The 24,204-nt window shown below is 45.0% G+C and overlaps 1 protein-coding gene across 6 annotated transcripts in view; it reads right to left on the reverse strand.

Moving 5' to 3' along the window:
- ZMAT4 (zinc finger matrin-type 4) overlaps positions 1–24,204 on the reverse strand; it is a 185,910-nt gene that overhangs the window by 118,452 nt on the left and 43,254 nt on the right. For 4 of the 6 annotated variants that reach the window (XR_003707993.2, XR_003707991.2, XM_028741512.2 and 1 more), the window contains exon 2: positions 18,791–18,892. Coding sequence is in view for 2 of the 6 variants with exons in the window: in XM_028741512.2 (XP_028597345.1) it covers positions 18,791–18,892 (102 nt within the window). In the remaining 4 variants the exon portion in view is untranslated. Of the gene's footprint in view, positions 1–18,790; positions 18,896–19,302; positions 19,376–24,204 lie in introns of all 6 variants that reach the window. The other 2 variants (XR_003707994.2, XR_003707992.2) reach the window with 2 other exon arrangements.

Consider the following 24,204-nt stretch of genomic DNA (forward strand, 5'->3'; position numbering starts at 1 on the left):
AACGCAGTGGATGTAGCCTACCTTGATTTCAGCAAGGCATTTGACAAGGTGCCCCATGATATTCTTGTAAAGAAGCTGGTAAAATGCGGACTTGACTATGCTACCACTCAGTGGATTTGTAACTGGCTGACTGACCGAACCCAAAGGGTGCTCATCAATGGTTCCTCTTCATCCTGGAGAAGAGTGACTAGTGGGGTGCCACAGGGTTCTGTCTTGGGCCCGGTCTTATTCAACATCTTTATCAACAACTTGGATGATGGACTCAAGGGCATCCTGATCAAATTTGCAGATGATACCAAACTGGGGGGGTGGGGGTGGCTAACACCCCAGAGGACAGGATCACACTTCAAAACAACCTTGACAGATTAGAGAACTGGGCCAAAACAAACAAGATGAACTTTAACAGGGAGAAATGTAAAGTATTGCACTTGGGCAAAAAAAAATGAGAGGCACAAATACAAGATGGAGGACACCTGGCTTGAGAGCAGTACATGTGAAAAGGATCTAGGAGTCTTGGTTGACCACAAACTTGACATCAGCCAACAGTGTGACACGGCAGCTAAAAAAGCCAATGCAATTCTGGGCTGCATCAATAGGAGTATAGCATCTAGATCAAGGGAAGTAATAGTGCCACTGTATTCTGCTCTGGTCAGACCTCACCTGGAGTACTGTGTCCAGTTCTAGGCACCACAGTTCAAGAAGGACACTGACAAACTGGACGTGTCCAGAGGAGGGCAACCAAAATGGTCAAAGGCCTGGAAACGATGCCTTTTGAAGAACGGCTAAGGGAGCTGGGCATGTTTAGCCTGGAGAAGAGGAGGTTAAGGGGTGATATGATAGCCATGTTCAAATATATAAAAGGATGTGATATAGAGGAGGGAGAAAGGTTGTTTTCTACTGCTCCAGAGAAGCGGACATGGAGCAATGGATCCAAACTACAAGAAAGAAGATTCCACCTAAACATTAGGAAGAACTTCCTGACAGTAAGAGCTGTTCGACAGTGGAATTTGCTGCCAAGGAGTGTGGTGGAGTCTCCTTCTTTGGAGGTCTTTAAGCAGAGGCTTGACAACCATATGTCAGGAGTGCTCTGATGGTGTTTCCTGCTTGGCAGGGGGTTGGACTCGATGGCCCTTGTGGTCTCTTCCAACTCTATGATTCTATGATTCTATCTGGTCCTTTGGCTCACAAGCAATGTCAGTTTCAAACCAAAATCAGAGTATTTAATTGAGCCAATGGGTCTTCTCAAACCACCATCAGGGTGGAAACCTTTAATGCTGCAGTTTTGCACAACTGATTAAATTAACAGACCTGTGATTCTTTCTGTCTGATTTACTGATCCAGCTGGTTTGGAGAAAAGCAGCAAATTTCCAGTATGCTGAACAGGTGCTCTGAACAGCTTAAAGCAACACCATACGCACAGGCTTTTTCAGGCATTGCATTAGAGCAGAAGGAGGGAACCAGTAGCACTGGCCTAATTCCATGCAAGTGGCAGGATGGGGAGAACCAAGAAAAAGAGTTTGTGGAGAGAGGGCTGGGCTGGGCTGGGCTGGGCTGGGGTTGCCCTGGCAAATGTCCAGTTATCCAACAGATCAACCTTGAGAGAATGTGACCCTTGACAGAAAAACTGTCACTGCTCCTCACCCCCCATTATAACAACAAGTTTCAGACTTTTCCCCAAAGGTCTATGGAGTTCTTGGACACTTACAAAGGGTTCTTGATAGCAATATCAGGAGTAGCAGATAGCAATGGGAGTCAAGTTCAATTCCGTTCGCATTTAAAAGCAAATGAACTTGCAATATATTAGGAGAAATTTGCATTAAAATGCTGGTGAATTTTCATGAGGACTTTCTTTTTAAATCACAAACTAATGCTGGAAATGTGAGCAATTGAATTTAAGATTGGAAGAATGAGAGAAACTACCCTTAATAACACTTCTAAATTTCTTTGGAAGATCTTGCCCATCTCTCCTGACCTTCTTTTCCAATGCACAGTCACAACACAGCATTGACTGTGTCAAAAGGAGCACTCATGCTTCAGGTGCTCTAACTCTGAGCTAGAGAACTCCCCTTGCCACAGAGGGGAGTCAGCCACATTCCTGGTCTAGCTTTCATCCTATGCTGCAGATGCTCCTCTTCGCCTTGGCCTTTGACACCTGTACATTTTAGGACCTACCCTATTCTTTTGTTTGTGAATTGTTTTACTGCTTTTAGTATTTTTTTTTAAAAAAATATTTTTGCAACCTGCCCTAGGCTCTTATAGTGAAGGAGTGAAGGGCAGGTAAGAATCTAATAAAGACTGCTAGTCTTACTGCTAACAACAGCTGCTCCATTAAAAAAAACCCCAGCTCACAAGCGTGCAAAATCACATCAGCTCCACAGTTTATGCACATGGTAGAACCACATGAGCACTGATGGCAAGGTAGCCAAGGCCACCAGCCCCAGCCAGGATGGACAGTGGGCAGGAATGATGGGAGTGATAGTGCAACAACATTTGAAAGGCATTTGATTGGCTACCCCTGAGCTAGCCATCTTTATGGCTGAAATTCCATCTGGCAAGTGCCTCTTGCTAGTTCTTTATCAGTGTGGCAGTGGCCCATTTCCAGCACCAATTTTACAGGGGAGCAGCTGCACCGGCTTTCCTTAGCAACTTCCACATTTGTTGCTTGCCAGCTGCAAACTTCTCAATGGCACCCAGCATCTCTGTGTCACTTTAAAACCATGCAGACCATCACTTCCCTCTCTAGGTTTTCGTTGGACAGTTTTTGCTGCATGGCTGCTGCAGATGCCTAAGAAGCAAGCCATTCCATGTGTCCATGCCTCGTATTTTCATCAAAGCCCTTCCAAGCTCCTCCCTCAGACTCTGCACTAGAGGATGGCCATGAAGAGTCCATGTGTTTCCCTCACCTGGGCTGGCTCTAGACACATCAAAGAAGCATTTCAGTTAAACGCGTTGTAAACTTTGTATGAGAAATGGGGTTGGCAAAAACAGAAAACAGCCCCATCTGGTGTCACAGTTTTATAATGCATATACAGCACATTTCTATGCCAATGTAGCTGCATCCCTGTAATAAAAGGAGAGGGAGCAAACCACCAGAACAGAATTGCTGGCATCCTGCTTTGGGAAATATACAGTGGTACCTCAGGTTACAGACGCTTCAGGTTACAGACTCCGCTAACCCAGAAATAGTACCTCAGGTTAAGAACTTCGCTTCAGGATGAGAACAGAAATTATGCGACTGTGGCACAGTGGCAGCAAGAGGCCCCATTAGCTAAAGTGGTGCTTCAGGTTAAGAACAGTTTCAGGTTAAGAATGGACCTCCAGAATGAATTCAGTTCTTAACCCAAGGTACCACTGTATAGTGAAAGTTGGTTGTATTCAATCAAAAGCCTGCCATGAGTCATAAATCTGTTATGGAAGGAGCATAACAGAGTACTCACAAGCCCATCAACATTCCCTGATGACTGTCTGGCTTTCTCTGCATTAATGGATTTATCTGCTTAATCACGGTCTCTGTTAGATCAAGAACAAGATGAAATAGCTACAGATGTCTCTGGAGTCATTCCGTTCCTGTTAACAGCCTGGAACATGGGCGTTGGGGGTGGGGGCAGTTGATCCCTTGGTGTATCTCTTCAATTAGCTTAGAGTAATCTTTTAATACAGATAACTGTTTTCTTCCTCCTGCTCCAGCATAGGGCAAACCCAGTCTTGGTAAGGAAATAAATGAGACTGAGCTCTGCTTCTTTCCCCACTCCAGCACTACCATCATTGAGCAGGGGAGCTCACCATTACCAGCCATGGATGCGATGAGGAGGAGGAAGATCAGTGGCGTAGCGTGGGTTGTCAGCACCCAGGGCAAGGCAAGTAATTTGCGCCCCCTAACCCGTGGATTTTAGCACTCGAGTCTCTTCCACTAGATTAGTTAGTGCGAGCGCACCCCCCCCAGATGTTGCGCCCGGTGCGGCCGGCCCCCCCTGCACCCCCCCACGCTACGCCACTGATGAGGATGATGATTTCATTTCCTCCATGTTTCTCAGCAGCAGCACAAAAGGCAAAGCTCCTCTAAAGTAGCCTGCCCGCCATTTTGCTCACCCCATAATGCCTCAGGTGTCGTGTCATACTGTGTAAAAATGGCAGTCCCCCACCTGGCTGTCATTTCTCCCTAGAGGGCCCTGGAACAGGTGTAGGGAACCTTTGCCTCTTGAGATGTTGCTGAACTACAACTGTCATAATCCCTGGCCATTGGTTATGCTTGCTTGGGCTGATGGGCGTTGGAGTTCAACAATATCTGGAGGGCCAAAGGTGCCCCACTCCTGTCCTGGAACAACACTGCACCTCTTGAATTGTGAGGAGATGAAAATGGAGACTGGCCTGATGAAGAGAAAGTTTGCCATGAGGGCCTCCATTGCCTAAGGTGGAGGCAAATAATAATAATAATAATAATAATAATAATAATAATAATAATAATAATAATAATAATAATAAATGCAAAGAGACACTAACCCATACCTCAAGTAAAGGTAAACTCCTCTCAACTGCAAATAGTTTGTGAATTTCACCCTCCTGCCAGAAACACCTAGCTGTTTTTTGTGGGGAGGGAATATTCTCTTTGGGGAACTTTTTGTGGGATAACCAGCCTCATATAACCAACATGCTTAAGTTTAATGAATGCATGAAGGTACGCATGATGCATAGAGGATGCTGTTCAGTCAGGCTTAGCTATGTCACTTCCCTTGGGAGGAAAGAGGCCATCAATCCTATTGTCCCTCCCCCAGTCTAGCTGAGAAACTCAGCGGGTGAAGAGGTTCGAGCTGTTCTAGCTGAACCACATGGCTCTTGAGTTCCTATACCAATAATCTAGGAACCTTTACCACTTTGTAACTAAAATGAATTCTACTGCCTGTGCAACTTTTTCTGAATGCTGTATGGAATAGCACATGAACCTGACCTTTTTATTATGCATTCATGATGAATTGTGCTCATGATGGTATTGGTGCAATTATACACGATCCTGTTCTCATGTTTATGCTTCAAAGGCTTTAAGGTGGACCTGTGGCTTCCTTTTCCAATCAGTGCACACCCCATAGTTTCCTGTTGAAATTCTGTAATTTTTTTAATGCCTCCAATATTCTGAGAGGGGTTTCTTGGTGCACAAAAGAGTGCTCCCTGAGGTGGCAATAATGTAACATTGAGGAAGAGTTGCAGAACAACTAATGAAACAAAATGATGTGTGGACAGTCCAGTAAAAATCCACCACTAACACACTATTTTTGCATCAATTGCATCTTACAAAAAAACCTCCACCAGTCTGGAGAGGCACCCTTAGCGCTAGTAACCAAGGATTTCAACATCTCTATCTCACACTGACAAGAGGTACCTTTCAGTTTTGAACATTTCTTCTGCTGCTTCAAAGTTATCCAGCTATAGACTCTTCCTCTGGCATCAATCTTTCAGTTTCAGGAATGTGATTCCTGCTTCTTGATGCTTAACACATTATTGCATCAACAGAAAATGGTACAACTCATTCATTTAGGCAGGAGAGGTTTTGCACGCCATTCTGTCTACAAATGGACAAGCCAAGTGCCAGGAGATTTAACTCAAGGCTCATCAAAGCTATTCAGACATTGATCACGCTGCCAAAACTGATTGCCCAAAGTGCTCATATATGACAAGACGAGGGCTCCCAGAGGCAGCACAAACTCAGGCACCAGCAAGAAAAGGACAGGAGGCCTTGCTTGTGTCTATGCAGGGAAGCAGCGTTCACATTTTAATTGACTTCCCATTCACATTCCCCAGAATTTTGGTCAGCCAACTGACAGCTGGATAGCATGAGCCAGGCGATCCCAAAATAACATACCTTTCAAAGTACACCTTCTCTCTCTCTCTCTCTCTCTCTCTCTCTCTCTCTCTCTCTCTCTCTCGTGTGTGTGTGTTTAAACCATAGCAAAATAAAATAGTAGCAATTTTTAGACATGGTGTTGTTGTTTTAAATGACACGAGAGGAAAATTTTAGAAGAGCAGTTTAAAGAACACATGTGTGCTTGAATAATTTGGCTCAGGGCTGAATCTGAATTTACCTGAGTAATTTGCCTGTAGTATTTTTGCAAGGAGAGACTCAAGGCAGGCAAGAAGCTGCCTTCTGTTGAATCAGACCATTGGTTCATCTAGCTCAGAAGTGTTCTCAGAGCCAAGAGGTAAACGGCTCCCTGGACCCTGTCACAAGCAGAATAAATGCCATGTGGGTGCTGTGGACTTAGGGTTCCTGAGTCATGGAAGCTGTTCCGGATGGTTTTCCACTTCCCTCCAAGAAGGAGGTGTGCAGCTTCAGAGCATCCCATGGGGCCCATTTGGCCTCAGGGGCCCACAGCACCTTTGCTTTATTCTTTTCCATTTTCTTGTATTTTGTTTAATTCTCTATGTTTGTTAATATTGTATGGCAGGTTTTCAAGTTTTATGTCCACCATCCTAAAACGCACCATCCTGAAATTCTCCTCCCACTCTGGAGTAACCCCCTGGGGGCCGGACTGGAGGCAAGTGGAGCCAAGGTCAAAAGTAGTCGGGATGCTCCCATTTCTACCTGCCTCTCCCCCCCCCCCCTCGGGAACATTTTCTTCCTCACGCTTTCTGGCCCTCCTCTGCTATCTGCTTCTTTCTCTCTGCCAAACGCTCTCTCACTTTCTTCCACCCCCTTTTCCTCTTTCTGCCACGTCCTCCCCCATACCAGGCCACCCATATGACTTTGAGACCATCTTGGCTGCCTCTTATTGCAGACCCAGGTCATGGAACCTTTGCTCTGCTCTTTCCAGGCACAGCCTGCAATTTCTGGCAGATGTGATCTCAGAACCACTGGCAGTCATCTTTGAGAATTCCTGGAGAACAGGTGAAGTCCCGGCAGACTGGAGGAGGGCAAAGGTTGCCCCTATTTTCAAAAAGGGGAAAAGAGAGGACCCAAATGATTATCGCCCAGTCAGTCTGACATCAATACCAGGGAAGATTCTGGAGCAGATCATTAAGCAAACAGTCTGTGAGCACCTAGAAAGGAATGCTGTGATCACCAATAGTCAGCATGGATTTCTGAAAAATAAGTCATGTCAGACTAACCTGATCTCGTTTTTTGACAGAATTACAAGCCTGATAGATGAAGGGAACGCAGTGGATGTAGCCTACCTTGATTTCAGCAAGGCATTCAACAAGGTGCCCCATGATATTCTTGTAAAGAAGCTGGTAAAATGCGGTCTTGACTATGCTACCACTCAGTGGATTTGTAACTGGCTGACTGACCGAACCCAAAGGGTGCTCATCAATGGTTCCACTTCATCCTGGAGAAGAGTGACTAGTGGGGTGCCACAGGGTTCTGTCTTGGGCCCGGTCTTATTCAACATCTTTATCAATGACTTGGATGATGGACTCAAGGGCATCCTGATCAAATTTGCAGATGACACCAAACTGGGAGGGGTGGCTAACACCCCAGAGGACAGGATCACACTTCAAAACGACCTTGACAGATTAGAGAACTGGGCCAAAACAAACAAGATGAACTTTAACAGGGAGAAATGTAAAGTATTGCACTTGGGCAAAAAAAATGAGAGGCACAAATACAAGATGGGGGACACCTGGCTTGAGAGCAGTACATGTGAAAAGGATCTAGGAGTCTTGGTTGACCACAAACTTGACATGAGCCAACAGTGTGACGCGGCAGCTAAAAAAGCCAATGCAATTCTGGGCTGCATCAATAGGAGTATAGCATCTAGATCAAGGGAAGTAATAGTGCCACTGTATTCTGCTCTGGTCAGACCTCACCTGGAGTACTGTGTCCAGTTCTGGGCACCACAGTTCCAGAAGGACACTGACAAACTGGAACGTGTCCAGAGGAGGGCAACCAAAATGGTCAAAGGCCTGGAAACGATTCCTTATGAGGAACGGCTAAGGGAGCTGGGCATGTTTAGCCTGGAGAAGAGGAGGTTAAGGGGTGATATGATAGCCATGTTCAAATATATAAAAGGATGTCATATGGAGGAGGGAGAAAGGTTGTTTTCTGCTGCTCCAGAGAAGCGGACATGGAGCCATGGATCCAAACTACAAGAAAGAAGATTCCACCTAAACATTAGGAAGAACTTCCTGACAGTAAGAGCTGTTCGACAGTGGAATTTGCTGCCAAGGAGTGTGGTGGAGTCTCCGTCTTTGGAGGTCTTTAAGCAGAGGCTTGACAACCATATGTCAGGAGTGCTCTGATGGTGTTTCCTGCTTGGCAGGGGGTTGGACTCGATGGCCCTTGTGGTCTCTTCCAACTCTATGATTCTATGATTCAATACTGAGCAATAGACCACTGGTCTGACTCAGCATAAGCTTCCTATGTTGAGCCAGTGTGAAACAGTGTTTGGAGTGCAGGATGGGGGCCTGGGTGATCTGATTCAAATCTCCATCCAGCCCTAGGGAGATTTGGGGCCAGTTACTGCCTCTCAGCCTAACTTCCCTCACAGTGTTGTTGTGGATAAAATGGAGAAGGGAAGAATCGTGTGAACCCTCCTTGGAGGGAAAGTGGAATATAAATGCTTAAATAAATAAAAGTTCCTGCCTGCGTACCAAGCACATGTCATTCCAAATCCCCAGGCAACCTCGTCCTTTCTTTAAAGCCTTCTAGGTTAGAGATATTTCCTACAGCTTTTCATGTGGATGAGAGATGAAATCCAATTGTCATTATTCCCAGAGACAAGCAGGAGGAGGAGGAGGAGGAGGACGGCTGTCACAAAGAGATGTCCCACAAGGGCAGCATGTTGTTGCATGTCAGGTCAGAAGCAAAGATTTGCAGGAAACATTCTGATTCTTTTGGCAGCTCCTCATTGCATTTGCCTTTGGAAAATAAATATGACTATAATATCTGCAGGATTGTTGACAAATTATGACCAGAATCCATTCTGGCCCTACTAAAAGGCAATGTAGGCAGTTGCCCTAGATGGCAGTCTCTAGGCACCAATCTGACCGTCAGAGAGGGAGACAGATAGATCTGACCCATGGGGCACAATCCACCAAGCAGTCTCCTGGTGCAAGCCCCCTAGAAATGGCTGGCAGCATTGTTTCAATGAAGTCTACATGGGAGAAATTCCTGGCCCACTGCTCATCTGAAGCAGGTTTGTCAGTGTATTTGGCTAGACACTCTTACAAGCCTTCTCATGACTCTGTGCGTTATTGTGAAGAGGTTTGTAAGCACGTTCAGCCACACATGAGTACAGACTTTCCTGCAGGGATGGAGTCCTCATGCCCGGTGAGCATTGGGAACATAAGGAAGAGCCTACTGGATCTGGCCAATGGCCCAGCTAGTCCAGCATCCTGCTCTCCCAGTGGTCAACTGGATGCCTGTAGGATTGCCGCAAGCAGGATTCAAGCAGAAGAGCCCTCTCCCCTCTTGTGGTTTCCAGCAGCTCAGATTCAGAGGCATTGCTGCCACTGACCAAGCCATCTGACCAAACCCTCTCCTCCTCCAAGAATTTATCCAATCCTCTTTTAAAGTCATTCAAGGCGGTGGCCATTCCTGCCTCCTGTGGGAGCAACTGCCATGCTTTATGACCTGTGGGGGGGGGGGAATTATGCTGCCTCTTCCAAATTTAAGCCCTGATATATATTTTTAAAAAGGGACGCGGGTGGCGCTGTGGGTAAAACCTCAGCGACTAGGACTTGCCGATCACATGGTCGGCGGTTCGAATCCCCGCGGTGGGGTGCGCTCCCGTCGTCCGGTCCCAGTGCCTGCCAACCTAGCAGTTCGAAAGCACCCCCGGGTGCAAGTAGATAAATAGGGACCGCTTACCAGCGGGAAGGTAAACGGCGTTTCCGTGTGCTGCGCTGGCTCGCCAGATGCAGCTTGTCACGCTGGCCACGTGACACGGAAGTGTCTCCGGACAGCGCTGGCTCCCGGCCTCTAGAGTGAGATGAGCGCACAACCCCAGAGTCTGTCAAGACTGGCCCGTACCGGCAGGGGTACCTTTACCTATATATTTTTAAACGCATGAAAAGGACTCGCATCAGTTCGTACATTTGTTCTGACAGAAGGCCAAGCAAGACATTTGGGGGCAGAAAAGAGCTTGCGACAAATAGATTTGTGTGACAAATGCAAGGTGGAGCAGAAAACACCTTCCTATGTTTCCCTTCTGGCAAATAATGCCCCACAAATGCACACTAAGATGGACAGGTCCATCCCAAAAGCTCACAACCATGGTTTCTAACTTGCCTATATTGCTAGGCATGTCATTGTTCAAGACACTGTGGAATGTGAAACACATAGCAGTCAAGTACAACATTCCTAGAATGGACATGCTAGGGGATGCTTTGTACGAGCCAGGAGAAAACTTCCTGTTTACTCCTGAGCTGGGACCGAACTCTCTCTGCACGTGACTAGATGTGGGTGTGGCCTAATCTGGGCAAGATGGAGCACACGTTCTTCTTTTGCTCTCTTCTTCTCCATTTTGCTTTTCCATGTGTTAGCAGAGGTGACTGCTGACTTGGAACTAACTCCCTTATGGGATAGTTCTACATGTGTATATAGTTTTGTAACCTAAGTCTGCCTTCAGGGATCTAACTGTGAACTGAATGATTGTCAGTAAACTACTTTTATATTTGTTATGTATTGAAGTTCTCACCCTGGCCACCAGGAGTATCGTGTATATAGTTTTCACTCAGGTACACGTCAGTTACTTTAGGCGGGAAACCCTGGGTTGTTGTTGCTACAATGTTGACAGCCGGCTGCCTCGAAAAGCAGGCCGGCTGAGCTGTTTGCTGTTCAGTTCTGTTCCAGCTTACAAATAAAGAGCTGCATTGGAGAAATCACTGCGTTGTCTGCTATTTAACACTGGCGATGAGGATGGGATTGATGGACATCAGAGCATAGCCAGATTTGGACATTCACTGAGCAGAATAACTGAGCGGAATCACTGAACAGAACCAATTCAGAGCTGACCGTTCTGGCTAGAGCACTGTGTTCCATCCATCGCCCTCCAGGTCGGCATCAGAATCATGGCTTCACTCGTGCCTCTACTGCCGTTTGCCCCAGACTCTGAATCATGGGACTCTTACCTCACTCGGTTCGACTGCTACCTCCAAGCAAACGTGCTGACAGCAGTGTCAGAATCGCGTAAGTGAGGCCTCTTCTTCAGCCTTTGTGGCCCCGAATTGTTCGAGACAGCCTGAGCACTGGTTGCACCTTTAGCAACCACTACGCGCCAAAGCCGTCCAAGATTGCTGCCCGCCATGCGTTCTACCACCGGAACCAGGCAGAGGGGGAGTCAATTAACAACTACACCACCGCTCTCTGGAAGGCCGCACTGCACTGCAAGTTCCGAGACTTAGACGATGCCCTGATGCATCGAATCATCTGAGACATTAGTCTGCAACGGCGTCTCCTCGCCAAGCCAGACCTAACGTTGCAGAAGGCCATTGAGGAGGCCGTGGCCTCAGAAGCTGCTGAACTCTCCGCCCAGGAAATCTGCAAGGCCAGTAGCCCGCGTCTTGCTAGGAAGCCTGTCCCAGTGCATCACGAAGAGCCCAGCAGTGACAAGGCATCCTCCAGTGAAGATGATGATGTGCACCAGACAAAGCGGGAGCACGGGAAGTTCAAACAGAAATCCACGGGCCAATCAGAATGTGCCGGCTGTGGAGGCAATCATTCCCGTGCCAAGTGTCGGTTCAGAGACGCCATCTGTCCGTGATGTTCCAGGAGGGGTCACATCGCTACCATCTCACAAGTCCAAGTCTTCCCCCCAGTCAGCCAAGGGAAGCTGCTTCGCCCTCACCTCGCCACTGCCCATTCGGAACCATGATTGGCCAAACCGACTCGCCTACGCGTCGCAAGCTACACGTCACCGTCCTCATCGAAGGAGCTCCGTGTGACATGGAGATTGACAACAGGTCTGCCTTGTCAGTCGTATCCTGGAGCACCATCAAAAGACTCATGCCCAAGCTGTCCAAGAGGCAACTCGGCCCACACCGCATACATTTGAGAGACTATCAGGGAAATGGCATCCCCGTGGTAGGCGTTGGCCGGTTCCGGCTCACTTTCAAGAATTTTTCAGGCCTGCTCCGACTGGTGGTGGTCGAAGGCCTGCAGCCTAACCTCCTAGGGCTAGACTGGTTTGAGGCCCTCAGCCTGGAAGTCACCGGCATCAACTGCATCTCTAACGCAGAGGTTGATGGCCTAATCAAAGGCAGGAAACCCTGGGTTGTTGTTGCTACAATGTTGACAGCCAGCTGCCTTTTAAAAGCAGGCTGGCTGAGCTATTTGCTGTTCACTTCTGTTCCAGCTTACAAATAAAGAGCTGCTTTGGAGAAATCACTGCATCGTCTGCTATGTCTACCCACTATTTAACAATATTGACTTTAATAACTTTGTCGTGTATATTCTTTTTAAGAGGGACAAGAAGGGATCTTACCAGGAATCTTATATAGAGAGGCTCAAACGAGCCCGGAACAAACAAACCGCTGTGTGTTTAAAGGGGAATGTTGAAACTGCTAAGATATAGAACTTGCTAACGCAAGTTAGTAAGAATATCATTAAACAATATATCCTCTCTTGCCTCCCTGAACATTCCCCACAGACACAACATGCTCCTGAGAAATGGCTTGAGGAGGAAGAGAAAAGGAAGTGTTCTCTGTTAAGCCTCTGGTTCTCAGAGAGCAATTTCATTGGCAATAATGAAAGCACATTTTAAAGCTTTACCAGTGCAGATAGAAAAATGAGGGAGGGGGGGGGGAGAGATGAACCTCATTGCCAACAGCTCCATTTTTTGAATACTGTAAGTGTGCCGCTCCTTTTGATACTGTAAGAGTGCCACTTATTCCTCACTTCATGAGAAATAACTTTATAGGTCATTTTTTAAAAAATCAGTACATTTGAATTTTCGACACTGGGGGACAAAGTCAGAGAGAGAGTAAGGCAGCCCTTGCCAATTGGAGTGGGAAGGGATGAAAGAGGGACCAGGTGGATGGATTTGTTACAGAAGGAGGTGCTGGTAACTGTGGAGAAAGCAGAATGTTCTTTTAACTCTCAAACATGTTCTGCTTGGGCACCCATGCTTCCCTGACATGTGCCAATTATTTCCAACAGCCACCTGTTAAGCAGTCTGTGAGTTTAGCTGCCTATCTTGGGAAGGAGATTAGTAACGCACATGTATTTTGATTTTTTGACAAAGGTTGGCCTGACATTTTTCTACCGTCCTTCTCCCCTACACACCAGAGGCCATGGGAACACCCTTCCATGGAATCAGGTGCCATTCAGAGTGACAAGGTGCATCTAGGATACCAGGAAGCTCACCCATGCGGAGTTATTGCCGATTTGCAAGATTCAGGGTTTTGGGCAGTGGGGTTGCTTTTGGTATTTTGTCTTTCTGGGGAAAGTGTCATGACATCTCTATGTAATTTGCAGCCCATTTATTTGCACTGAAATGAAAGGGGTGGGATAACAACTGTCAGGGAGAGGCAAGCGGGAAAAGATGAAAGGACAGAAACCAGCAGTTATAGAGAGCCTAAAGAGATTATCAGCAGCTTGTCGTCTGACAGTCAGTCTGACGTAGAGGGGGAGGAGGAGGAGCCTGGGACAAGTCATTCTGGGCACAGAGGAAGTAAGGGGAGGAGTTTTCGCAGACTTGCATGCTGGGTGTGGAAAAGGAGGAAGTAACATTAGAGGGAGCAACTGCACACAAGGGGAAGGAGGTTAATGGAAATGCTAGAGATGTACGTTTGAACTTTGTCAAATAAATCAATTGTTTGGAACTGGCTGGGAGCCCGGAGTCTTATCTATGGCCAGCTGGACAGCACTAAACCTCTGACAACAACAATGTAATTTACATAATTAAGTACGTATATTACATCAGCTAGGGACGCGGGTGGCGCTGTGGGTTAAAGCCTCAGCGCCTAGGACTTGCCGATCGAAAGGTCGGCGGTTCGAATCCCCGCGGCGGGGTGCGCTCCCGTTGCTCGGTCCCAGCGCCTGCCAACCTAGCAGTTCGAAAGCACCCCCGGGTACAAGTAGATAAATAGGGACCGCTTACTAGCGGGAAGGTAAACGGTGTTTCCGTGTGCTGCGCTGGCTCGCCAGATGCAGCTTTGTCACGCTGGCCACGTGACCCGGAAGTGTCTTCGGACAGCGCTGGCCCCCGGCCTCTTAAGTGAGATGGGCGCACAACCCCAGAGTCTGTCAAGACTGGCCCATACGGGCAGGGGTACCTTTACCTTTATTACATCAGCTATGGGAATTTGACACAGTGGACAGGGAGGCGAGTAAAGTCTTTGGCAGATGGTGAACTGCAGTGGAGCAGAAATGGTATAGCACATTACCAAGAGGCTGGAGCAGAAAACAGCTTCCTCTTCTAAAAAAAAGTTCTTTGTTCTTTAGAAACAACACATTTTTAAAAACTTGGTTGTTTATGTTTTTTACAAATCTCTTTGCCCCAGGGGTGTGGATTGGATACAACCACTGTCCTCCGTTGCTGAGGAGCTCAGGTGTGCTGTCACTGAGTTTCACTTTATAGGCAACTGCTGAAAGCATGAGAATTTTGCAAGCTGGAGAAAGGGAACACTTTATAGATGGCCTCCATAATAGGCATTACTAACTTTCTACCTGGGGGAAGCAAGGGGGAATGTAAATGCCTTTCTCTGGACCTGATTCCCCCCCCCCCCTACAAACTACCAATAAAAAGCCACTTATTAGTCCTGGTGAGAACAAAAGTTCCTTTCCAACAAAATTCTCCCTCCTGGTAAACTTGGCAACAGATGCTTTCATTTCTTCAGGTGAGGATCCACCACCTCCGTTTTGCACAGAGAACCCTTTTGCACTCACTACTGGTGCTTCAGAAGCAAGCTTCTGTAGCTGTGGGGAAACCACAGAAAAGGCCACCCCCTAAATGCACATGGAGGAGGACATCCGTAGACACAGCATGGCATCTATGGGAGAATGAGAAGGTCTTCCATTAGGCACTGTGGTCCCAAGCTGTGAAGAGATGGGATAACTCAGCTGGCAGTACATGAGACGCTTAATCTCAGAGTCGTGTGCTCTAAAAAGAGCTAGCTTTCCAAAAATTCCTGCATTGCAGGGTTTGGACTTGATGACCCTCGTGGCCCCTTCCAACTCTATGATTCTATGAAATGGATCTGGAACTGAATCAGAAGCTAGCAGCAGATGGGTGTCCACTTCTTCATCCACAAGATGCCAGACTGAGATCAGGATGCATCACCCTCACCCCCCTGCAAAAATATTTGAGAGGGCCGCCCCCCAGGTGGATGGGCATTGCCATTTCAATGGGGTGTGTGTGCTGTATTTCAATGGTGTGTGACCTGGGCCCCCCACTATTTTCAAGTTGGCATCCCTGAGATGCAGGATAACTCTTTCTGCTGTTTCTCTAGCATCATCTGCGTAAAGAAAGGGTGGGTGGGTGAAAAACAGAGCCAGCAGGAATAGGGAGTGGATTCCACCACTGAGTGGAGGAAAATCCCACCCCCATTTCCACATACCTCCCCCAAGAAAATCCACATTGCTCAGGCAGAGCAGCAAAAATGGTAGCAGTCATTAGGCTTATTCTTGATAATGAAAACAAATCAGTGCTTTTTACAATGATCTGGCAGCAGAGAGCATTTGAGCAGAAAAACTGATTGTGAGATTATAGCATTCTTCACTAAACTGTCCCCATGATGCAGGTCTGTTTCAGGTGGGGAGGTGAGGGTATCTTTCTTTCTCTCTCTCTTTAGCTGTCTTCCAAAACAGGAATAGCAGGTGTTGCTCTTAGAATTTGATACTTCCTTTGCAGTCAGAGCAGGGATGGATGAACCATCAAGCAAAATAAGCAGGTTCTTAGGGCATCAAGGGAAGGGGGCACCACAGAAATTTTCCACTGCTGGATTTTTAACATTAATGGTCACAAATTGCTCAGCTGAGCATTCATTTTCTCAGCTGAAGGATATAAAAAATCCCAGCAGAACAACTGTGCAACAAGGCAGGCTGGATGCCTTACCTCTGCTAAGTATAGAACCAGATGCATTACGTAAGATTAATTTTGAGGATCAGATCAAACACTTTGAAATTAGAAAAGTACAGAAATTTTTCAAGTATAAATAAAGGGGAAGTATACAAAAATAAACATTTTTTTCCACTGTACTGTAGGTTTTGTTTCATTTCGGAAAATAAAATTTTATTTTATGGTTTCTTATTTAAAATTAGATATATATGGGGGCACCAAAATCTTTTAAGTGCTTTAGGGCCTCTAAAGGTCTTATTCCAGCCCTGAGTTAGAGAACAGCATATCCTGCAATAAATTTTTTATAAAATGAAATCGCTCCTTTTTGTCTGTTTGTTGCTGGCATTAATTTACATTAATTAGCATCAGTTATGACAAAGACAAGCTGTTAGGTCAGTTTTCCCCATGCATTCCTTTCTTTTATCAGTTTGGGTGATTAGCAGTAAGGAAGGCCAGACACCCCTGTTATTGCCTCTGCTGTGATTACAAAAGTTAGCCCCCCCCCCGCCCATTTGTATTTTACCCTTCCCCTTCCCTTCGTGGGCAATTCAGAGTAGAGAGAACAGGAGGTGCAAGCTGGCTTTGTCACAAGCTGCTGGTGTCCCAACATTAGCGTGAGCAGGCACTGCAGGGAGCAGAAGCCAGTACTCAGGCAGCTGGTGCGAGTTCCACAACCACAGTAATCCTGCTTCTTCCTCCGCTGTCATCCAGCTTGCCTCTCTGCCAGCTGCTTACCACCATTCCACTTTGCCACAGGTGGATATGATTTGCATTCCAGCTGCCCAGGACCATCAACCAGAGATGGGCAAATCTGTCAATTTTGGTTTCTGTCAGTTTTCAGTTCTCAGCATTTCCACATGAGATTTATTTTTAAAGTCAGTTGAAAATGATCAGCGTTTTGGCGCAAAATTCTCCTAATAGTTAATATTTATTTATATCCCCTCCCCAACCAGGATCCCATTTTATATACCCATTTCTTAATACAATTTTGCATAAAACACACCTTTTCCCATAGTGATTTCCCCCTAATATAATGTATTTTTGGCTGCTATTTGCACCAATATGTAGATGTTTATCCACAGTTTACCCTAGTATATGCATTTTTACACACATTACTTGGTTGGATAATTGCATTGAGAAATTCATAGAAGTGCACATTTCAAAGGATGGTTTTGTTCTGGTTTACACATTATTTCAGAAAGTGTGAATTCAGTTCACTTTTGATTGCAAACTGAATCAAATTAGTCACCCCTACAGTCAAATGCCCTTTTGTTTCCATTAGTGTCACTCATCAATGACCAGTCTCTCCTCTGGGTCACATGACACCATCAATACAGCATTCTAAGGGCTCCTTCCAAACACTTTCTCTTGGTCATATTGTTCTGAAGTTGCCAGGCAGACCAGGACAGGTTTGTGGAAACAGGAGGAGCAAAACATATAGAAGCCCACTGCTCACGCTTCGCAGGGACCCCTCGCTCAAGCCATGACCTGCTGAGCATCAGGACAGACATGCTCTCAGTTGTATTATTACAATGAAGTCTGAAGTGTGTTGCTACATGTTTTATAGCCAGTTGATAACACCCTTTAACATGTCTTTTAGCAGACAGTCACACAAAAACCCTGAATGTATGTTCAGCCTGTGAATTTTTAACATTTATAATAGAAAGCTGAAAACATCTGACACACCATTGAGGATGAATGAGATATTCAGTTCAGTTGACATCTTAATGCAAAATTACATAATCTTCACTTTCCAAAACAATATGAAATGAAATGTAGCTATTCTTCAAAATTCATACATCTCCAAATTTTGCAATGGAATTTTCCAAACAAATAAACTTTCCAATTGCTTTAAATGCTCACCATCCCTGTACAATCCAGCATATACAGGGATGGAGCCAGGCTACCCAATTTGAGTTCTATTGAGCTTAATGGGGCTCACTTTCAGATGAATGGGCATTGGCTGTGGGGAGGAAGGCAGTTCAACTATCCACATCCAAATGCCAGCAGGATAGAAATGAGGTTGGAGGAAAAATCAGGAGGAATATCCAACTTTCCCTGCTGCATAAGGATGTGCCAGGAGACTGGGGTGGCTTTGGATCCTTTGGCACCCAGCCATTTCTCACCCCTCCCCTGGCACCCCTTTGGGCTCTCTTGTCACTGCTCAGATGCCAATTGGCCCAGGAGGTTAGAATTCACCATTGCATCTCATTCTCTGATGTTGCAGCCTCACACACAGCAGATATAAAATAATCTCTAATGTCAGAGCAGGATATCTGAGATTTCCCATGTTCCTGGGAGCCAGGGTCATAGAACTGCACCCAAATTTAGGTGACTTTAGTTCCCATTGAAAACAATGGGGCTTAGGTCAGGATGAATAATTTGTCCCATTGATTTCGGTGGGACCTAAGACCAATTCGCAGAGGCTGCTTACACATCACACATTTAGAGCACAATGCTCCCACACAAAAAAATCCTGGGAACTATAATTTACCCCTCAAAAAGCTACAATTCCCAGCACCCCTAACAAGCTACAGTTCCCAAGACTCTTTGGTGGAAGTCATGTGCTTTAAATGTATGCTGTGTGCACAGCCTTACTCTGGATCCTACCCATTCTCCTTATTTTCTTTTTGTGGATCCAACAATAAGATTCTCACCCTGCTGCCCATTGAGAATGCCTATTCACAACAGCAACTGTACAAAGTTTGCACTGAGCAGTGGAAAATCAGAGATATTTGAGAGCACCCCTGACAGACCTCTTTGTAGCCCAGAGGTACTGCAGCCCTCCAGATGTTTCTTACCTCGTAATGAGCCACACGCTGCGATTCTGATATTAGCTGAGCGCTGCACACTTTGCAGTAGCTTTCTGTGAATAATTCCTGGTCAATATCTGATGACTTCATCTGCTTATAGGGAAAAAAGAAAGGAAAACAATAAAAAAATATGTGAATCGTTGTTGTCGCTGTCTTACTTGCAGCAGTTATAAAATAGCATTTCACAAAGACCCATGAAAAGAGCTGTGCAAATAACTTTTCTGAGGAAAAGTTGGAGATAAAATCAAAATTGTTGTTACAATTGAATTAGACTATTGGAAGAAAGTCTGTAGAATGTAGAATTGTAGCTGACACTGGAACTCGGGACACAAGGGAGAAACGTGCTAAGAGGAAGGCACACTTGGCAAACCCTCACTGTGATCAACTCCCACCAGGAAACCAAAGTCCCCACTGCGGAAGGATGTGTGGGTCCATAATTGGCCTCCACAGTCACCTAAGGACTCATTGTTAAAATCCGTGTTTTTGGAAGACAATCTTACTCGGCTATGAGGGATCGCCAAAGAAGAAGAAGTCAGTCCGATCCATCTGAGAAGAACTTGCTTCTCGTAAGTGCTGAAGTACAGAATAGAGTGAAAATGAGCTTTAAATGTGAAAGTTACAGTTTATGCTACTTCTGATTTCAGGATTGAGAATTTCCAGTTACAGATAGGTAGCCGTGTTGGTCTGCCATAGTCAAAACAAAAAAAATTCCTTCCAGTAGCACCTTAAAGACCAACTAAGTTCTGAAGAAGTGTGCATGCACACGAAAGCTCATACCAAGAACTAACTTAGTTGGTCTTTAAGGTGCTACTGGAAGGAATTTTTTTTGTTTTGAGGATTGAGAATGTCATAGAACATGCTTTAAATCAACAGACTTTAAATCCCTCTTGCAAGTTAATGGATATGGATTTTTTGAATATGAGTGAAAGTCATTATACCAGTGGCTGCAAAAACAGAAGACAGGATCAAGATTGGAATTGCTGTATTTGGATTATAGATAAGACTATGCGCAGGACCTAGGAATAATTATTTCCGGACTATCATAACACAGGAAGTCACTAAATTTGTTTAATTTGGAATGTATAATTGGCTTTATAAATTGTATTATGATTTGGTATGATTTGACATTGTAATGTTGTTGTTTAGTCATTTAGTCGTGTCCGATTCTTCGTGACCCCATTGTAATAATGTTACATTGTAATAATGTGGCCCATATTCATGACAAATTAATAAAAATTATATATATTTTTTAAAGAGAATGTTATAGAACCATAGCATTGTGGACTTGGAAGGGACCCTGAGGATCATCTAGTCCAACCCCCAACATGTCCAACATGTTTGAAACCATACTGGCCTCTAGCAGTTTTATTGCTATATGTCAGTGATGGCAAGCCTTTCAGAGACCAAGTGCCCAAACTGCAACCCAAAACCCACTTATTTAACGCAAAGTGTCAACACGGCAATTTAACCTGTATATCTCATTTTTTCTGTGTGTTTCATTTTAAAAAAAAAAGCTTTATTAATCATTTTTCATGTATATACAACACGTAGTTATCTTCATTTCAGTCAGTCCAATAAGGATATCTATGCTCACAAAGAAAATTACATATAATTTCAACTATGTGTTTTCTACCCAAACATAAGACCTCCCATTCTCTCCATGTTTCGCTTTGTAATAAACATATTACTTTAATTTGTTATTATTATTTGTAAAAATTCTCTTTTCTATTTTGATGTCATTTTCCTTTATATATATCATTTACAGAAATCATTCAAAGGGAACTACTGCGCTTACATTACAACTATTTTTCAAGTAGTTCTTGAAGTTATCCAATTCTAGAATGAACTCCTGTCTAGGTTTGTCTCTGATTCTTTCAGAAAGAGAGGCCAATTCTGCATATTCTGTAAGTTTGAGTAACCATTCATCTCTAGTAGGAAGTTTGTCATTTTTCCAATATGACGCAATAAGCACCCTCGTGGCCGCAGTTGTGTACAGAAATTTTTTTCTTAAGCCCTTGTGGATATCTGTACCTGTAATACTCAAAAGAAATGTTTCTGGTTTTTAAGGAAAATTTACCTTTAGCATTATTTTTAGTTCTGAGTATATGTCATTCCAGAACTCTTTGACTTTTCGGCAGGTCCACTATATGTGAAACATGGTGCCTCCTGTTTCCCCACATCTCCAACAAACATCTGGTGTGTTTTTATACATCTTAGAGAGTTTATGTGGCGTCAGGTAAAGGTAAAGGGACCCCTGACCGTTAGGTCCAGTCGTGGCCGACTCTGGGGTTGCAGCGCTCATCTCGCTTTACTGGCCGAGGGAGCCGGCGTACAGCTTCCGGGTCGTGTGGCCAGCAGGACTAAGCCGCTTCTGGCGAACCAGATCAGTGCACGGAAACACTGTTTACCTTCCCACCGGAGCGATACCTATTTATCTACTTGCACTTTGACGTGCTTTCAAACTTCTAGGTGGGCAGGGTCAGGTACCACAGGTATAACATTTTTTGCATATTTTCCTTTATGGAGTAACAGGCAGTAAACCTCTAATTTACCTTCCACAAATTCTCCCATTGGGACATCTGTATAGTGTGGCCTAGATCTTGGGCCCATTTAATCATAGCCGACTTAACCTCCTCTGGGAAGTCAAGGAGGAGTCGGTAAGCCTTAGAAAGTGTTTTAATTTTGGAATTAATGACATCTGTTTCAAATCTTGTATTTTCTACCTCAAACCTTTTTTTTGTCAACCTTAAATCTTTCAAGCAATTGATAGTACAGTAGTACCTCAAGTTACAAAGCCCCAGGTTACAAATACTTCAGGTTACAAATGCCACTAATCTGGAAGAGTTGAGAACTTTGCCCCAGGATGAGAACGGAAATGGTGTGCTGGCGGCGCAGTAGCAGCTAGAGGCCCCATTAGCAAAAGCGCACCTCTAGTTAAGAACAGTTTCAGGTTAAGAACGGACCTCTAGAACGAATTAAGTTCGCAACTAGAGGTACCACTGTATTGAAACCAGTCACTCATTTGATCCCTTACTTCTTCAAATGTTTTTAATTTTAATTGGTTTCCTTCCTCCTTAAGTAATGTTCGGTAGGTAGGCCAATTCCTACTTGAATTTTTCCTCTTTATGGCTAATGCCTCAGTTGGTGAGATCCACCATGGTGTCTTCTGTTCTAGAAGGTCTCTATATTTATCCCAGGCTTTAAATAAGGATTTTCTAATGATGTGATTGGTAAAATCCTTGTATATTTTAGCTTTTTCATAAATCAGATATGCATGCCAATCATATCTGATATTGAATCCTTCAAGATCTAATGTCTGGGTTCCCCATTACAGTGGTACCTCGGGTTTAATTAAGTACTTAATTAATTCCGGAGGTCCGTTCTTAACCTGAAACTGTTCTTAACCCGAAGCACCACTTTAGCTAATGGGACCTCCCGCTGCTGCTGCCCCGCCGGAGCATGATTTCTGTTCTCATCCTGAAGCAAAGTTCTTAACCTGAAGCACTATTTCTGGGTTAGCGGAGTCTGTAACCTGAAGCGTATGTAACCTGAAGCATATGTAACCCGAGGTACCACTGTATACACCATTCCCTTAACCAGGTGAGACAGACTGCCTCATAGTACAGTGAGAAGCCTCCTCTGTCCTTAGTGTCAATGAGTATTTGATGTCTTATTCTAGGCCTCTTCCCCTGCCAGATAAATTTTGAGGTGTATCGTTGCCATTCCCTGAAGCGGTCTGTCCCACCCAGTATCAGGATTGATTGGAAAAGGAATTATAATTTGGGGAGCACATTCATTTTTATTATAGAGATCCTTCTTAAAACGGATAATTTCAATTTGCTACAGGTATCCAAGTTTCTTCTGATTTCAGCCCAAGCTGGGACATAATTATCCTGATATAAGTTGATATTCTTTGAGGATATCCAAATGCGCAAATATTTAGCTTTTTGGCAGATCTTTAATCCTGATGTTTTTTCTAAGTCTGCTCTTTCTTCATTTGTTATATTTTTGACTAATATTTTAGTTTTTGTCTTATTCAATTTAAAGCCTGCCACCTTGTCAAAATTTTCCATCACCGCAATTGATCTATGAAGACTTTCTTTAGGGTTTTCTGTCATCACCAGCAGGTCATCAGCGAATGCCTTCACTTTATACACCCTTTCTCCTAGTGTTATTCCTTTAATCATATTATCTTCTCATATCATCTTATTTAATACAGTGGTACCTCGTTTTGAGTCCGCCCCGTTTAGCATCCATTTCATGGAACGTCTGCGGCAAACCTGGAAGTACTGGAATGGGTTACTTCCGGGTTTGCCACTCGCACACTCGCAGAAGCACAAAATCACACTTCAAGCATGCACAGAAGCACAAAACCGCTCCACACGCGTGCTCAGAGCGGCACTTTGTCGAGAGTCCCTTTCGTCGGGTTAGGGTCCCTTTCGTTGAGCATCCGGGGCTCCGGAACAGATACTGGACTCAAAACAAGGTACCAATGTACTTCCAAGATCAAAATAAATATTAAAGGAGACAGCGGGCAGCCTTGGCGTGTTCCCTTGCTTATTGGTCATTCTTCTTCTTTTCTGTGTGTTTCATGCGTCTTCTTCATGACTGCTGTTGTAATAAATAATCCTTCTTAAAAGTTATTGCATTACATTCTTCATTAAATTATTTTCCCATTGATATATAATTTTATGGTATAACTCAGTGCTTTTTTTCTAAAATAAATGTTTAGAGGTACTCTCATTTTGACTCAAGAAAATCACCACGGGGGGTGGGGTGGAATAAATACAGTTCAAATCGGGGGAAATAAATATAGTGGTACCTCAGTTTTCAAACAGCTTAGTTCTCAAACTACTTGGAACCTGAACGCTTCAAACCTGGAAATGAGTGTTCCAGTTTTGGAACTTTTTTCGGAAGTCAAACATGCTCTCTTCTGAGTATAACTTCCATTTTGAATGCCACACTTCCGTTTTCCTAGTGAGGAAAGGCACCTGCCACCCTCCAATGCTGGGTTCTGCCGTTGCAGCCACAACATCAACCACCCCCTCCTCCAGCTCTGGCAGCTCCGGCACTGAGTGAGGGAAGGCTGGGCCAAGGCAGAAAGCGAGCAGGCAAGGGATGCTGCCACTGCCACCCCCCGCCTGCTCCTACTTGCAGGCGAGTAGGAGTGGGATCGGGCTGCTCCGCTAGGCAGTGTTGCTGCTTACATGGGAACAGGAGCTGGATCAGGGCTGCTCAACTGGGGAGGTGCAGGCTCTGTCACACTTTCCATTGAGGGATTTGCGGCTGCACTCCCCTCAAGGAAGAAGAAGTTTAAAGGAGCCCCCACCTCCGCATCAGATCCCCTGCAACCCCGTGAAGGCAGCCAGGCTAAATAGTTGCTGGGGTTGGGGAAGGTGGAT

This window comes from Podarcis muralis, chromosome 7 (assembly GCF_964188315.1).
Source record: "Podarcis muralis chromosome 7, rPodMur119.hap1.1, whole genome shotgun sequence".
In the NCBI taxonomy this organism is placed as follows: domain Eukaryota; kingdom Metazoa; phylum Chordata; class Lepidosauria; order Squamata; family Lacertidae; genus Podarcis; species Podarcis muralis.